Source organism: Gymnodraco acuticeps, unplaced genomic scaffold, assembly GCF_902827175.1.
Source record: "Gymnodraco acuticeps unplaced genomic scaffold, fGymAcu1.1, whole genome shotgun sequence".
Lineage (NCBI taxonomy): Eukaryota > Metazoa > Chordata > Actinopteri > Perciformes > Bathydraconidae > Gymnodraco > Gymnodraco acuticeps.
In genome coordinates this window covers 80,968-97,747 of record NW_022992072.1, presented here as the reverse complement: position 1 = coordinate 97,747, position 16,780 = coordinate 80,968, and the positions used below count along the sequence as shown (strand labels likewise).

The 16,780-nt window shown below is 40.8% G+C and overlaps 2 protein-coding genes across 2 annotated transcripts in view; both read left to right on the top strand.

The window, feature by feature from the left end:
- Nucleotides 1-7,882, top strand: part of srebf2 (sterol regulatory element binding transcription factor 2) — a 44,746-nt gene extending 36,864 nt beyond the window's left edge. Inside the window, 2 exon segments of the mRNA XM_034202292.1 lie at nt 1,402-1,513; nt 5,183-7,882. Coding sequence (XP_034058183.1) covers nt 1,402-1,513; nt 5,183-5,394 — 324 coding nt within the window. The 3' untranslated portion in view covers nt 5,395-7,882.
- Nucleotides 7,883-10,382: 2,500 nt separating this feature from the next.
- On the top strand, nt 10,383-16,418 carry nol12 (nucleolar protein 12). The gene is made up of 6 exons (XM_034202297.1): nt 10,383-10,580; nt 11,421-11,526; nt 11,617-11,665; nt 14,262-14,410; nt 14,555-14,682; nt 15,952-16,418. The coding sequence occupies exons 1-6, from the start codon at nt 10,471-10,473 to the stop codon at nt 16,124-16,126; spliced, it is 717 nt and encodes a 238-aa protein (XP_034058188.1). The 5' UTR covers nt 10,383-10,470; the 3' UTR covers nt 16,127-16,418.
- The last annotated feature ends 362 nt before the right edge of the window (nt 16,419-16,780 follow it).

The following is a 16,780-nucleotide window of genomic DNA, read 5'->3' as shown; positions in this document are numbered from 1 at the left end:
CTGAACATCAGCAGGAGAGGACTCTTTAAAGTAGAGACACTACATACTGATATACACCTGAACATCAGCAGGAGAGGACTCTTTAAAGTAGAGACAGAGTACCTTTATGAAAGCACTCTTTAAATAAAAGGTATTATTATTTATTGTTAAAGGGTTGAACAGAGATGCAACATGTCTTTCGTTCTGGTTCTACATTCTGAAGAGAAGCATCATTGAAATCCCTTCACTGCAGCAGTGCTAACAACCCTTAAATCCTGACATTACAACAAGGCATTTCTAGATAACTGCCAAGGGTTTATCATTCTGACCTTAATTACACTGCATTTCCTGCAGCAATGTGGGAAAGTTCATCGGTAGATTCATAACTATGATTCATTTATCCCTCTTTAAATCTCAAAAATATGGATAAATGCCTAAAACAAGATGTTGAATCAGTTTTTAAATCAGCTTTCATCATCTCAGCCAAACTAAACGAATTCATCAATATATAATGATGACATAATATCGTAAAACAGGCAGCTCTCCTGCTGGGAATCAGCAGAGATCATCTGGATCCTGATGAAACTCAGTTACTGAATCAAGTTCCCCCCCGCTCTGCAGAAATCTCACGCGGTTTAACACATCATCAATCATACTTTATTTTACGGGAGGAGTCATTACTGCAGCCGGAGGGTCTTCAACGACTCCTGCTTTCACTTGATTCGTTCTGTTTTGACTTGTTCAAGACGCTTGAAATGAAGTGCCTTCAGTCGTGAGAAATATTGGGAGAAGTACTCAGAACATTTCAAATAGAAAATACTATGGTTTTAAAATACTCCATTACAAGTAAAAGTCCTCATTATAATGAAAGGCAAGTCTATTTATATTCAAAGTGCTTTACATATACACATAAGAGAATTAGGATAGATAGAAACAGAAACACACGTTAAAAAACATCCATTTAAGCCAAGAGAATAAAGTAAAAATAGAGCAAGCTGTTACAGTAGATAACAGTTTGTTTCCGTAAGAATTTCAGAAGATCTTTAACTGCTTTTAATCTGTAATTAATGTTGTGTTTTATATATTTGCAGTGTGTTGTTTTAATTATGTTTTTATGAGTATTGTTACTGTTTAAAGTGTCTTTGAGTTTCTAGAAAAGCGCTCTATAAGAAAATTATTATTGTCATTATACTTGAAATGTTGCAGGCTTCTATGGATGCAGATACAAATAGAAACAAAATAAATAAAAGCAGTAATAGCAGCAAAGAGAAGAATACTAAATATAATAGTTAAATGTTATTTCATTTTCACAGTGAATAGGTATAGAGAAGGATCAATGTTTCTCTGCTTGTAAATCCCTCACACAGACACCTGGATGATGACAGGCATTGCAGCTCTGATGTGTTTGTGTTTACCTTGCAGGTGTTCCTCCATGAGACCACAGTGAGGCTGATGGCAGGAGCGAGTCCCACGCGGACCCACCAGCTGCTGGAGCACAAACTCCGACGCAGGACCCCCAACTCACTCACAGCCGGTGAGGAGACTCAGGACACACATCATGTCACAAAAGTGTATTCCACACACACAAAACTTAAAGGTCACCTATTGTGCAAAATCCACTTCTCCATGTCTCTTCTACATCAAACATGTGTCCCCTCTTCTTCATGTCTCTTCTACATCAACATGTGTCCCCTCTTCTTCATGTCTCTTCTACATCAACATGTGTCCCCTGTTCTCCATGTCTCTTCTACATCAACATGTGTCCCCTCTTCTTCATGTCTCTTCTACATCAACATGTGTCCCCTCTTCTTCATGTCTCTTCTACATCAACATGTGTCCCCCTGTTCTCAATGTCTCTTCTACATCAACATGTGTCCCCTCTTCTTCATGTCTCTTCTACATTCAACATGTGTCCCCATCTTCTCCATGTCTCTTCTACATCAACATGTGTCCCCCTCTTCTTCATGTCTCTTCTACATCAACATGTGTCCCTCTCTCTTCATGTCTCTTCTACATCAACATGTGTCCCCTCTTCTTCATGTCTCTTCTTCATCAACATGTGTCCCCTCTTCTTCATGACTCTTCTACATCAACATGTGTCCCCTCTTCTTCATGTCTCTTCTACATCAACATGTGTCCCCTGTTCTCCATGTCTCTTCTACATCAACATGTGTCCCCTCTTCTCCATGTCTCTTCTACATCAACATGTGTCCCCTCTTCTTCATGTCTCTACATCAACATGTGTCCCCTCTTCTTCATGTCTCTTCTACATCAACATGTGTCCCCTCTTCTTCATGTCTCTTCTTCATCAACATGTGTCCCCTCTTCTTCATGACTCTTCTACATCAACATGTGTCCCCTCTTCTTCATGTCTCTTCTTCATCAACATGTGTCCCCTCTTCTTCATCTCTTCTACATCAACATGTGTCCCCTCTTCTTCATGTCTCTTCTACATCAACATGTATCCCCTCTTCTTCATGTCTCTTCTACATCACCATGTGTCCCTCTTCTTCAGTGTCTCTTCTACATCAACATGCGTCCCCTCTTCTCCATGTCTCTTCTACATCACCATGTGTCCCCTCTGTTTAAGAGATTCTGAAAGTTTCAGGAAAAAAGATTCTCTCTCTTTTTGATCCATTTATATAAAAACCTGTCTGAAAATGAGCTGATCAGATTTTGCCCACTTTATGATGTCATAACGATGTTTTGGCTTGTGTAACCATTAGTTACCCCAGGGCACTAAGTACCAATCGCGTTCACACCGGAGTACTTTTCCCTGAGGGAGGATTAGTCAAATGAGCCGCTGACGTCACTTCTTCTTCTTCTGCTTTGGGTTTACTGGCAGGCCGCAAACCACTTCACGGCGTATACTGCCACCCGAAGTCCCCGGCCGGAAGTCCCCGGAGTTGGGGACTGGCTTCAGTAGAAGCTGCTGGGACTCCCAGCAGCTTCTACTGAAGCCTTCTGAGTAAATCGCCAGAACGCTGACACCTCCTCATCTCCACCGCTCCCATGTTTTTTTTTGTGTTGCCATAAGTTAGTCTCTCTCCGTTGGTGCGCTGGGCTAATGCTAATAATGCTAATGCCACAAATACAATGGCGGCTTCACAAAACTTTTCAGAGTTTTACGGGGCATGGTTTGCAACTCGCCCAGCCAATCAGAACTGGGGCACTTTTTCCCCCCAGGATAGTACCACCTCTCTAGCAGGGACTACAAATGGGGTTAAAAGTTCCCGGCACTAAGTACTCTTTTTGGTGTGAACGCAACATAAGGGGTACTAACGGAACTAAAGGGGAAAAGTACTCCGGTGTGAACGCGGCTATTGTGTTCTTTTTAACCAAATCTCTCTCAGAGGGGCGTGGGGAGGGGCTCCTTATTTTCATCTAAAGTAACAGACAGAGAATCAGCAGTTTTGAAACAGGGCTGAAACAGAGGGGATTATGGGATGCTGCAATGATCTGCTTGGTATTTGGAGCCAAACACTCCAGAGACATGCTCTGTATATATCTGAGACCTATAAACAGTATAATAGGGGACCTTTAAGACGGGAAGTTCAACTTGACTCCCGGCTCAGAATCAGTTCCCCTGTGGGTGTTGCTAATCATAAAGAAATACTTCAGATATTTGAAGTAAGGTTTTATGAGGGACTTTCAATAGTCACAGTATTACTTACAAAAAAAGGCAGTGATTGGACGCTGAGTTTGGAGAAACAGACAGGAGTTAGGGCACTGAAGCAATGTACTTCTATGTACACCATTTTTATATTTAAAAATAAAAAGCATACTCTTAAACTGTTTTTTTTACTGGCAAAAACCACCATCTACCTTAACGTAACGCATCGTGTCTTAAAGTATCTTAACATATATTACATCTTCACGTATATTGAATCTTAACGTATCATATCGTATAGTTTCTTAAAGTATCTATATATTAAATCTTCCGTATATTGAATCACAAGTCACTCACAGCCGGTGAGGAGACTCTAACTCATTTTGATTACACATATTATTATGTTAATCTTAAAGAAATAGTTCAGATATTTGAAGTAAGGTTTTATGAGGGACTTATCCATAGTCACCTTATAACAATAAAAGGTGGTGATTGCACTCTCATTTTGGAGAAACAGACACGAGTTACGGCACTGAAGCAAAGCAATATTCTGCTGTGGATAAGGGTAGAAAGAACACGTATGTTTGCCACCTAATAAAAAGACCTACCTAAAATGATCAGTATCAGTTTAAATGTATGCATTGTTAGAGAAATGATTGACCTAGACTCCTAGATATGACGTACATGACCAACCCTGACGTCTGTTTATCTCCTTTAAGGACATAGGCTGCTTCAGCCATAATGTTATTGTTCCCATTCTGTGACCGGTCAACACTCGGTCACAGATGGTCTGTTGTTGTGGGTGCACTGGGACACTTCCTTCTTTGTTGTTTGTGGACTCCAAGGTATGACATCTTCGAGGCCATAAATGACGGACGCAAGTGACTCAGTGTTCCCAACTGTTTAAACTATCTTATGAAAATATGTTGATTACTCTCTGTGAAACCAGTTAAATGGGCTAACGAGAGAGAGGCGCTCCAGAATTGACGTGGCAACCCACCCGTGCAGTCAGACCGTGGCTGCTGTGACTTGTGATGTGAACTCTCCGGCCGAAACTCCAAATAAACCTCCAGTGTTTGACATCAAAGCTCCTGCTCTACCGTGTCTCCTTCCTGAGTCGGTGACTCCCACTGCATTGCTACACAGAAGTTTCCCTTACATGCATCATTTTAAGAATATGTTCACCTTACCCTCATACAGCCCTTTTCCGACAGGTGTTTGAATCTGTTATCTATGTTCTCACCAAAGCCACCAGACTCCATTGAAAATAACTATAAATTACATTTGGAGAACACAGGAGTCTACTGCTGCCTTTATCTGTTAGTTGGTTTGTGTTATTGTGAAACTTTGGTGGCTCCTAACTAACCCTTTATAACATCAAAAGTCACACAATAACACAAACGCACCTAACATTTTAGGCAGGGACAGAGCAGCAACTTCCATATCCGTATCATAATCATTCTTAACGTATCGCATCGTACCTTAATGCAACTTAACAATATCTTAACGCATGTCGTATCCACTTACATGTAAGCACACACTAGAGGTAAACGGTCTCTAACCTGTACTCTTCTTCCCCTCCTCCCCCCTCAGAGGGAGTCCTGGGAGAGAGAGAGAGGGCTCACGCCATCCTGCTGGCCTGCCGCCACCTCCCCATGCCGCTGCTGACTCCACCCGGGCACCGCGCCCGCCTGCTGGCCGAGGCCAAGCGCACCCTGGAGCGGGTGGGAGACCGGCGCACCCTGCAGGACTGCCAGCAGATCCTGCTGCGCCTCAGCGGAGGCACCACCATCGCTGCCTCCTGAACACACTCACACTCACACACACACACACACACACACACACACACACACACACACACACACACACACACACACACACACACTGCAAGAACACACACACACATTAGGCTACTTTCCATAACAAACATGCAATTTGGTAACAGTTACTCATTCACTAATCAAGGACTATTCACTCACACAAACAAACACACACAAACACACACACACACACACTGCAAGAACACACACATACATTAGGGCTGCTCAAAATACAAATATGTAATTTGCGTTCATGCATACAATGTTAAAACCAGGCTACTCTTCCAGAACCACATGTCATTCTATAACTATCAGTCATTTCTATAAATAAGGACTTTTTTTATACACACACACACACACACACACACACACACACACACACATATATATTAGAGTGGTTCACAATACATTAAACTCTGTCATTAGCGTTCATGCGTACAAAGATGAAACCAGGCTACTCTTCCATAAACATGTTATTCTACCTAGGATATTTCTCTCACACACTTTTACTGTCACTGCATCCACATCCCAGCTTCAACACTTATGCTCCACACAGTCTCATTTTGATGCTTCGTTTTACAGTAACGCTGCCACCTTCTGGACATTAACGGCACCACGCTGGCTCATTTCTAACGAGGCTGAGGGGTAATCAGGTTAAACTGGCCCCGAGGTAAAAAAGGGACCATTATTTAATCGCTGTTTTTTTTTTTTTTAAATGAATGCAATGTAGCGGTGGTGCATTGATTAGCTGTAGGATCCCACGCCGTACAATCATTATTGGCACCATGTGAGTGCTACAGTAATGTCTCATTCAACTTGCAAGCTTCATTTAACAGCGGAGGAGGAGTGAAGGTGTGTAGATCGCTTGCTTTCAAACAATACAGTGCTGAGTAGTGTCTCTTCCTATCTACCTCATACAATGCCAGCACTGTAAAGTGGAGTAGGATTCCAGGTATGAATTAAGTTACTATTTGATGCTTCAATCCAATGCAGCTGCATTATTTGAAAACCTTGCAAAGCTGCTTTATTTTAGGGTGCAGCAGTGCAGCACCTTAGGAATGTGACTTGCCGTGGCAGAAACTGCAACACACTGTAACACATGAAAAGAAACAGGAAGAATAATTGGATTTGCAGACATGGAAATTGAAATTCCTACACACACACACATTTCAGAAGTTGCATATATGTTAAATTAATTGCATACACAATGTGATTGTATATAGGTTGTACATAAGCAGATAAGGAAGAAGAAGTAGATTAAACAGGAAGTTGTTACTTCTGCTTGAGAGGAGACGCACATCGAAGAAAGCGCAGAGAAATGTCAAATTTGGCTCAGAATTTATTTCCTGTCAGTCTGACAGTAGAGCAAGGTCATCTGCCTCCGCCTTAAAGTGAGACTCCAACCAAGACGTCTTTTCATTATCAAACACTCGCCTGCTGCGGCCTTCAAGTGTATGGAGCTAAATCTGGGCCATACGTTTTGATCATTCGGAGAAAAAAAATATGTCAAATACTTATTTCTATTATGAAAACATCATTGTGTTTTTCAAAGTTCAGGATCAAAACTCGAACTTTGAAATACACACAATTTGTTCGGATGATCAAAACGTTTGGCCCAGATTGAGCTGTGGCTTCAAAAATGGTTTTAGCTGCAAAAGAAATGCATAAAAACGTCGATATTGTCATTTCTTCAAAGCCCCGTTGAGCCGACAGGCAGCGAGTGTCTGATTCTCAAAAGACGTCGTATCACTTTAAGAAAAGTCCGAGCTAGAATGAACTGAACACAGTGATAAAGTGAGGAAGGGTATTTCTTTGAAGTGATGTGACGCTCTCAAGCTCAATGGCCTTGATGTAAAGAATTATTTTAATATGTTTCATCATGTCCCGATGATGGAGGAAATCTTTGTCCAATATGCTTTTTATTTTATTTGTAATTACACGAGACATTCCTGTTTCGGTGTTCTGTTTTTTTTTTTTCTTATTTAATGGTTATGTAAAGTTATTATTAATGCTTTTTTCCGGCGCAAGGGGAAGGGAGCAGTCTTTTATTGTTGTTTTATTTTCCATAAAAGCAGCCTCGGGTCAGAAGGAAAGTCAAACGGGAAGCATTGTATTGAAACTAGCAGAAAACAATTGATATTTTAGACTCACTCGTTATTTTTGTTTAAATGCAGGCATGTATGCTATTAGCCCAGGACTCTGTCTTCCAGAGGCCTGTACCATGAAGCCGGATTTTCGCTTAGCCGGCTAACTTCAGGGAAAACTCGGGGTTTCCGGCCCTAAGACGCTGGTTCTCTTTTTAGCAGGCTAGATCTCCATGGTAACTTATGCTGAGCGGCTAACCTCCACGGGAGGAGGTTAGGTTGCAGGCTAAGAGCTCAAGTCAGTGAAAGCACCGCCTGCTGACCAATCAGAGCTCCGTGTGCGGAGTTTAAAGCGATCAAGTCATATTACAGGATAGAGGAAATACAGAAAAACTGCCGTTGCAGGAAAGACGGCCGGCAAAAATCAACTGACTGTGCGAACGTGAAAATTAATAGAATATCCCCTCCCATCTTCAGAGCAATCTGACTATTATAACATTTACACTTAAATATCTGCCACAACATAAGTAACCGGATCAGAGTAACATTAAGTACAGTCCGCGGCACTGTGAGTGCCGACGTCGATGTGTCCCATTATCATTCACATCATAGGCTATGTAAGGGATAATGTGCAGCGACAATGTCATTATGGGGAAAAGAACACCGACAGGCCGATCAGGAGCCCGACGCGAAGCGGAGGGATCTAGATCGGCATGAAGGTGTTCTTTTAAGCAACACATTAAGCAACACATTAAGTTGACGAAACACTCGAGTCAAATGGAATTAAAGTCAGGTCGTGTCTTAGACGGGGCAGTGATATCATAAACCTGTTAATGTACGCATTCAAACGCTTGTTCTTTTACCAGCTGTATTCACCTTGCAGGTGCAGCTATGTGGCTTTTATCCTGGATAAAGTGTTTAAGTCATGGATGTTTAAAGTTTAACTTCTTCATATGTGACTAATATTACTTTTCATTCAGGAAGTATGACGCTGCGCTGTCAGTACGCTTCTCCATGTTTGTGATTGGTCGAATGCTCCAAATACCACCCCTTTCATGTGAACGTGCACCTAACTAGATAGGACACAGCTGGCTTGAGCGATCCACTTGATAACCCGCGTCGTAGTACAGTTTAGCGAGAGCGCGTATGTTTTGGATTAGGCCAACCGGCTAACTCAAACAGGTTAGGTTGAACCAGCTTCGTAGTACAGGCCTCTGGTAAACCCAACATATAAAATAGCAGCCTAAGGAGTCCCTAAAAAATACTGTTTAGGAGTTTAGATTATGTATTTTGGCAGATAAAAGTATGCAAAGAAGAACGCAATGCTCAGCTATTATTATAATCATGTTACAATTGTTTTGTCTTTCCCCTTTTATATGTTTTACCATCTTAATTTTTGTGTTCATTTTGAAGTTTGTTTTGTAATAAAACAACACATGACAGTGGCTGGTGTGTGTTATCTTTGTGTGGTTTCAACCTTTAAATAGTTTCAGTATCCTAGGCTAGGGGATAAAGTCATTTGACAAGCTGTGTCCATGTGTAATATGGGTTTAATAGTTACATAGGTGCAGTATGGGTTTAATAACAATGTAATCACAGTGTAGTATGGCTCGAGTAACATGGGTATAATATTTTAATGAGGGTGTAGTATGGGTTTAATAACAATGTAATCACGGTGTAGTATGGCTCGAGTAACATGGGTATAATATTTTAATGAGGGTGCAGTATGGGTTTAATAACTGTAATAAATGTGTAACACTGGTGTAACAGTGTAATCACTATTTCAACATGGGTGTAACGAGGGTAAAAGTTATCACAATATGAAATCGTAAAATAGTATGTTCTTGCTTTTCCTCTAAACATGTGGGTTGTGTAAATATGCAAGGCAATGCAAGTTTATTCATATAGCACATTTCAACACAAGGCAATTCAAAGCGCTTTACAAAAATGAAAGACATAAGAGCATTAAGAAACATATTATGAAATTATATTTAAAAACACTCATTTAAAAGCAAAGGTACATGAATAAAAGTGACAGTGCACTGTGAGATACACACAACTGAAATGTTTAGCTCCGACTCAATCATTGCTCACTTTTTAGCAGAAATAGTTTTCTATCACCTCCCCTTCTTTCTACTTTAACTTGTCCTTTAGTTATTTCAAGTGTTTCATGCTAAACGAACCCCCTTTGGAAAATTCTAATCTGACCCCATGGTACCTTTTAGTTTTGGCCGACACTATTACTCTTTTTTTAAATGCACATATGATGATTGCTGTGTCACATATATTAGTTTCCTGTGATGAACAGTGGACACCTCAGTGTAAATGAAACACTAGCAATAATTCACAGAGAGGTGTCAGGCCTGAGGAAATAATGAGTCCCTGCCTCGAGGGAGTGGAAAACAAAAGTTGTCAGAGGAGTCGGGACAGTGCAAGTACCAAATTAAGAAATGAAGGGGTGAAGGCTGCAAGCATAATTATATCATGATAAAAAAAAAGGACTAACGATGTGACCCCATTTGTGTTGGTATCACATTCATTTTCATTTTGGCTATAACTTAAAAATATAGGGGTGACTTGATCTAAAATAGCAATAACAATAGCCACTCTTTAAACAAGGAATGATATAAAAAAAGAGAGATATGTCTACACTTATTATAGTCCTATATTACTTAATTGCAAGTAAGCTTTGAATTCAAAAAGTTAGTAAAGTAGAGGTACAGAAGTCTTATGTCTTATTTTTCAGAGTTTTAGATTATTATAGAATATTATATTATCCTGTTTGTATCACCAACAAACACATAAAGCATGTTAATGTTCTGTTTTGTGTAAGTAAGTATAAAGTAATATAAAATAAAAGATCGTAAATGCTTGCGGAACGTTGAGCTTCGAACTACATGTTTCTAGTCGGACATTTCCAATAGACCTTCCAGAACCAGAAGCCGGAAGTAGCGCAGTTTAAACTCACGTGTGCAACATGAAAAATCTTAAAAAACACAACAATAATGCCAAAACTGGTAAATTTAAGCCCGGATCCAAGAAAAGAGAGAACAAATGCATCGTGTCGTTTGACGCCAACGACAGACAGTAAGTGAATTAGCAGCATTAGCACAGTACAGAGGTTAGCTAGCATATTAGCATTAGCCTTCATGTACCAAACGTAATAACAAGTAGCTTTCTAACTAATTTATTTGTGGTAGTATGTAACACATTGCAATGGTATCTACAATATGTCACATGTGCAGGTTGTAATGCCAGAATAGAAGCAAACAAGTGCAAATATATCAAAATATCTATGCAAAATATAGCTTTTTCCCAAAACAACGATTACTTATAACCAAAGAAAGTTCACTATGAAAAGTTATTTTTAAGACTATTCAGTATACAGTGAAATATCAACAATTTGATCATCGTATTGTTGTTCCAAGCTGTTTTATTTTCGTAGTAATGATGTGTGATCAGTAATTTAATCGATTAGTTGTTTAAGCAGCAGAAAACACATTGGCAACTATTTTGACAATTGATGAATTAGTATATGTTTTTAATTCAATGATGTTCAAGCAGAAATTGTGAGAAAAGTCCAATATTTTCTGAATCCAGACTCTCAAATTCTTTGTTATGTATCATTGTAAATAATATGTTTGAGTAACTAGAGTGTTGGCTCTTGGAAATTGTAATGGCCATTTCTTTTATGTTTCATGGACTAAAAATGAGAGTCAATATAATGAAAGAATACAGTTGTGGCACCCCTAGAATAAAGTGTATATTATACTGTTTGAATTTGAGGTTTCATTATTTTAAAAAAAACACACCAGTCCAGCTTAGATTTTGTTATAATGACTGTCGTGTATTTTATGCTACACAAACAGGCAGAGACTTTAAAAGGTGACATGTTTCTTTAAGTTTTTCTTCTTCTGCTTCTGCCAGAGACTATCTAACGGGTTTCCATAAACGTAAAGTGGAAAGGAGAAAGGTAGCCGTGGCAGAAATCAAAAAGAAAATCAAGGAGGAGCAGAGCAGAGTCCGAGAAGAAGTAAGTGTGACATAAAAGAGCACACGCTTCAAATCTGTTTGTGAATGAATAAAGTATTTACTGATGACATGTTTGACTATCTGCTTTCAGAGGCATAAGGAATACCTAAGGCTGCTGAAGGAGAGGACAGATGCTCTCGGTGAGTTAAGGTCACCTATGCAGAATCCACTTGTTCATGTCTCTTCTACATCAACATGTGTCCCCTCTTCTTCACGTCTCTTCTACATCAACATGTGTCCCCTCTTCTTCGTGTCTCTTCTACATCAACATGTGTCCCCTCTTCTTCATGTCTCTTCTACATCAACATGTGTCCCCTCTTCTTCATGTCTCTTCTACATCAACATGTGTCCCCTCTTCTTCATGTCTCTCTACATCAACATGTGTCCCCTCTTCTTCATGTCTCTTCTACATCAACATGTGTCTCCCTCTTCTTCATGTCTCTTCTACATCAACATGTGTCTCCTCTTCTTCATGTCTCTTCTACATCAACATGTGTCCCCTCTTCTTCATGTCTCTTCTACATCAACATGTGTCCCCTCTTCTTCATGTCTCTTCTACATCAACATGTGTCCCCTCTTCTTCGTGTCTCTTCTACATCAACATGTGTCCCCTCTTCTTCATGTCTCTTCTACATCAACATGTGTCCCCTCTCTTCATGTCTCTTCTACATCAACATGTGGTCCCCTCTTCTTCATGTCTCTTCTTCATCAACATGTGTCCCTCTTCTTCATGTCTCTTCTACATCAACATGTGTCCCCTCTTCTTCATGTCTCTTCTACATCAACATGTGTCCCCTCTTCTTCATGTCTCTTCTACATCAACATGTGTCCCCTCTTCTTCATGTCTCTTCTACATCAACATGTGTCCCCTCTTCTTCATGTCTCTTCTACATCAACATGTGTCCCCTCTTCTTCATGTCTCTTCTACATCAACATGTGTCCCTCTTCTTCATGTCTCTTCTACATCAACATGTGTCCCTCTTCTTCATGTCTCTTCTACATCAACATGTGTCCCCTCTTCTTCATGTCTCCTCTACATCAACATGTGTCCCCTCTTTCTTCATGTCCTCTTCTACATCAACATGTGTCCCCTCTTCTTCATGTCTCTTCTACATCAACATGTGTCCCCTCTTCTTCATGTCTCCTCTACATCAACATGTGTCCCCTCTTCTTCATGTCTCTTCTTCATCAACATGTGTCCCCTCTTCTTCATGTCTCTTCTACATCAACATGTGTCCCCTCTTCTTCATGTCTCTTCTACATCAACATGTGTCCCCTCTTCTTCATGTCTCTTCTACATCAACATGTGTCCCCTCTTCTTCATGTCTCTTCTACATCAACATGTGTCCCCTCTTCTTCATGTCTCTTCTACATCAACATGTGTCCCCTCTTCTTCATGTCTCTTCTACATCAACATGTGTCCCCTCTGTGGAAAGAGACTCTGAAAGTTTCAGGAACAAAGATTCTCTCTCTTTTTGATCCATTTCTATAAAAACCTGTCTGAAAATGAGCTGATCAGATTTTGGCCACTTTATGATGTCATAACGATGTTTTGTCTTGTGTAACCATTAGCCAATCAGCAACCAAGGTAACCCCCCCCCCCTTATCACCTGAATCTCCTCCTAGAGCACCATTGAGGTCTCTGTAACCAAATGTCTCTCAGAGGGGCGTGGGGAGGGGCTCCTTATTTTCATCTAAAGTAACAGACAGAGAATCAGCACTTTGGAAACAGGGCTGAAACAGAGGGGATTATGGGTAATGCTGCAATGATCTGTTTGGTGTTTCAGCCAATCAGAGACAGGTTCTGTATATATCTGAGAGCTGTAATATATTGAGGAGAAACAGTATAATTAGGGTGCATTCACACCTAATAGTCGCTTCTCAGGTGTGCACCAGACCACAGTTTGTTACATTGTTTCATTTTTCAGAAGGTTCGGTTTGCGTTCACACGGGCAAAACTCAAACGGACTATAAACTTTAAACACAAGTCATGTGCTCGGAAATGCAGTTCAACCATTGGTCAGACATTAAGGGGGTAAAAACGCAAATCCCTGCAATTTCTACCGGAGCCTCCGCCATGGAGCATCGGCACTTTCGGCAGGTTATTCTCATGCTGCTGTTAATCTGGAGATCAACAGACACTAGCGGCCCGCGCATATGATTATATAATCAGACAACGTCCGTTAAAAAACATTATAACATAATGAGAGACGTTCTGCAGTAAGGAGGGGCGTTTCACCGACGACAGGTGTTCTTACTTTTATGTAGCTGATGGAGAATTTTTACTTTACACGACACTGTTCAACACTTAATTCTGCTTCACTCTTTAACTCATTCTGCTTCACTCTAAGACTAAATGTCTTGAAAGACTCTTTCGCTGAAGATTTTTTGAAGACATCCGCGTTCTTGTGACACGTAAATACTACGCTTCCTATGTTTTGGTGCGGACTGCGTTCACACCAGCAATGAACTGCTCCAGAGTTCGCAAGCAAGCGTTTCCGAGACCACCTATTTTAGAGGACCAGAGTCCGGTTGTTCAGTTCACTTAAGAGGTCTCGGTCTGTGTTCACACCGACCCAAATGAACCGCACCAAGCGGCTAAACTCACCAGGGTTCGATTCAACCGGACTATACAAGGCAGGTGTGAACGCACCCTAAGAGACCTTTAAGACCTAAAGAGATTTGATAATCTGGATTTACTGAATATTTTTCTCCTCATTTCATTGAATCTCTCAGAGGAGTGCGAGGAGGATGATCTCGAAGATGTGATTACCGCGACAACCGAGTCTGTGCAGTACGATCACCCCAACCACACCGTCACCGTGACAACCATCAGTGATCTTGACCTCTCAGGAGCTCACCTGCTCGGACCCGCAGAAACGGAGGTAAACTGTAAAGCCTCAATTCATCTGAACAGCTGTTCTTTATCAGGCCCAAGTATACGGGTTTAACTGCGTATAGCTCCATAGAGGGAATGATACTGATGCCAACACAACTCCTCTAACACTGAGAATCTTTTCTTTTCCAAGGGTGACGAGGAGGGCAAGGAGGGGGGCAAGGAGGAGGGCAAGAAGGAGGGCAAGGAGGAAGACGAGGAATTGAGGGAGGAAAGAAGACCATTGCCAAGAAAATCTGGGAATCCAATCATGAACAAAAAGTAAGCTGTTCATCATCATGAGGTTTTTATTGTGTTGTCACTTTGGGCTCTGTCACCTTGTCTGTATATGTTTCCATTGTTTTATTTATATTCAGTTTTACAGATAAGGCCATGCAGAGAAAATGCTTGTGTTTTTCAAACAAAAGGACAAAGGACAAGAGAGTAAATCATACAAATGAATTAAATATAATTAAAAAAGGGGATCACAGTGATTAACACACACAACATGTTTAAAGGTTTTTAGAAAGAACGAAGCTTTAAAAAGGGGAGAGTCAATTTGGTTTAAAACTGAAAGATTCATTGGTGCGATTTGTCCAAACATAATTACACAAACACAATGTCTAAGCATTTCATATGAGATTTAAAACTTAGTAAACGAAGCCACATATTCTCATATTTGTCGGCACTTCAACAAATTACATCTCTTACCCATACTTTAATTATACAGTGTATTTCCTCAGTGGAACATCTGTACGTTTTGAAAATAGATTTATAGTGGTAGAATAATTGAGAACAGAGCAAGTATTTGACCTTTTTACGGATTCAATGTGTACAACACATCAGATAAATGCACATTTAGTCTGAGTCAGTGGCGACAAGACCAGTGTTAATTTTGGCAGCTGTTTTTGATTTAGTCTTTAGACGAAAATGGTTATTAGTTTTAGTCACATTTTAGTCATTCCTATCCTTCGTAGTTTTCGTCTAGTTTTAGTCGACGAAAACTCAAAACGTTTGTCAACTTTTAGTCGATGAAAAATTACATTTTAGTCAACTTTTAGTCAAAATGTGTCTCTGAACGCCCCGGCAGATCTCTGTGTCCGCTGCAGCATGTCTGTTAGGCCCCGCCCCCCGCACACAGAGAGACACAGGGAGATCGCTCTTCTGGAGTGAAGAGAGCGGAAATAATGTTATTGCAAGTTAGAAACGTAAGATGCATTTTGACAGACAAGACGGACACTTGGGGGAAAATATGCTGCATTTTGAATGTCCGATAGTCCACCATTAACACCTTAGTCCCGTCTCGTCAACGAAAACTAAATATACATTTTGTCATAGTTTTCGTTATCAAGAATCTATTTTTAACTCGTCATCGTCTCGTCTTAGTTATGTAAAAAAGAACATTTTTCGTCATAGTTTTCGTTGACGAAATTAACACTGGACACGACGTCCTTCTTCAGATGTTTTTTCCATTTGTCTGTGTGTCTTCCTCCAGCTGCTCTCTCACTCCAGCTGCATTTCTTTTTTTCCTCCTCTCTCCCGCTGCTACAGGATCCGCTCCCTGAATAAGTCGCTCACCAGGTTCACCGCCAAGAAGCAGAAGAGGAAAGGCCGAGCGACAGAGAAGAAGAGCGGCTCGTCGGAGGGTAAAAAGAAGGTTACAAAAAGAGGCAAGTGGCAGAGACGGAGACTGACCGGGAAAAAGCTGCACCATCCAAATGAGTGAAAGGGTTGGAACTGGTGGAGAGACTTCTTGTGTCAGGATCCCGTAGAGAAAGAAAATGGACTTTGAAGTATTCAAGCTCCTGTGTTCGAGCAGGATGTGTATATTCTGCAAAATGTGGAAACAGAAGCCAATGTGGACGCCCACTGTGGGACAAGTTCGTTCTGACCCGCCTCTTGAAATCCTGTGCAAAAACTGTTTTTGTAGTGTCATTTCTTTAACGTTTACTGTATTTACCTGCATTTTCTCTAATAAAAGACTGCTAACAAGTGACCTTGTGATGCACAAACTGTCAGTGTGCTCCGTGTGGAATTTTTGTCTTTCTATTGTTTGATAGGAAACCTGACGCTGTAGTCAACATCCTCTGCAGAGCATCAGGAAACCAACCCTTAGCTGTGCGTTTCCTCACAGCTCAGCAGTGTCTGTGTGTGTCTGTGATCTAAAGGAGAACCAACCAGCTTATTCTAGAACCTCTGAAGCGCAGAGCCAATGTGAATGTATGTTAACCCCCCTTCTCACCTGTGTTTATTTATTTACGTTAACCTGAGCCAGCGTGTGCCAGCTGTCACTAGCATGAGCGTTTCATTTCGCTTTCTAAAGCCCATGATATCTAATACAACCGCTCAAAAGGAACCCGGCAGGCCACTGGCTCCATGT

Bases quoted from the DNA above. Each gene is read 5' to 3' on its own strand.
- nol12 (XM_034202297.1), top strand. From the start codon at position 10,471: ATGAAAAATCTTAAAAAACACAACAATAATGCCAAAACTGGTAAATTT. The intron at 11,666-14,261 runs GTGAGTTAAGGT...TGAATCTCTCAG, and splicing joins GGAGAGGACAGATGCTCTCG to AGGAGTGCGAGGAGGATGAT. The intron at 14,411-14,554 runs GTAAACTGTAAA...TTCTTTTCCAAG, and splicing joins TCGGACCCGCAGAAACGGAG to GGTGACGAGGAGGGCAAGGA.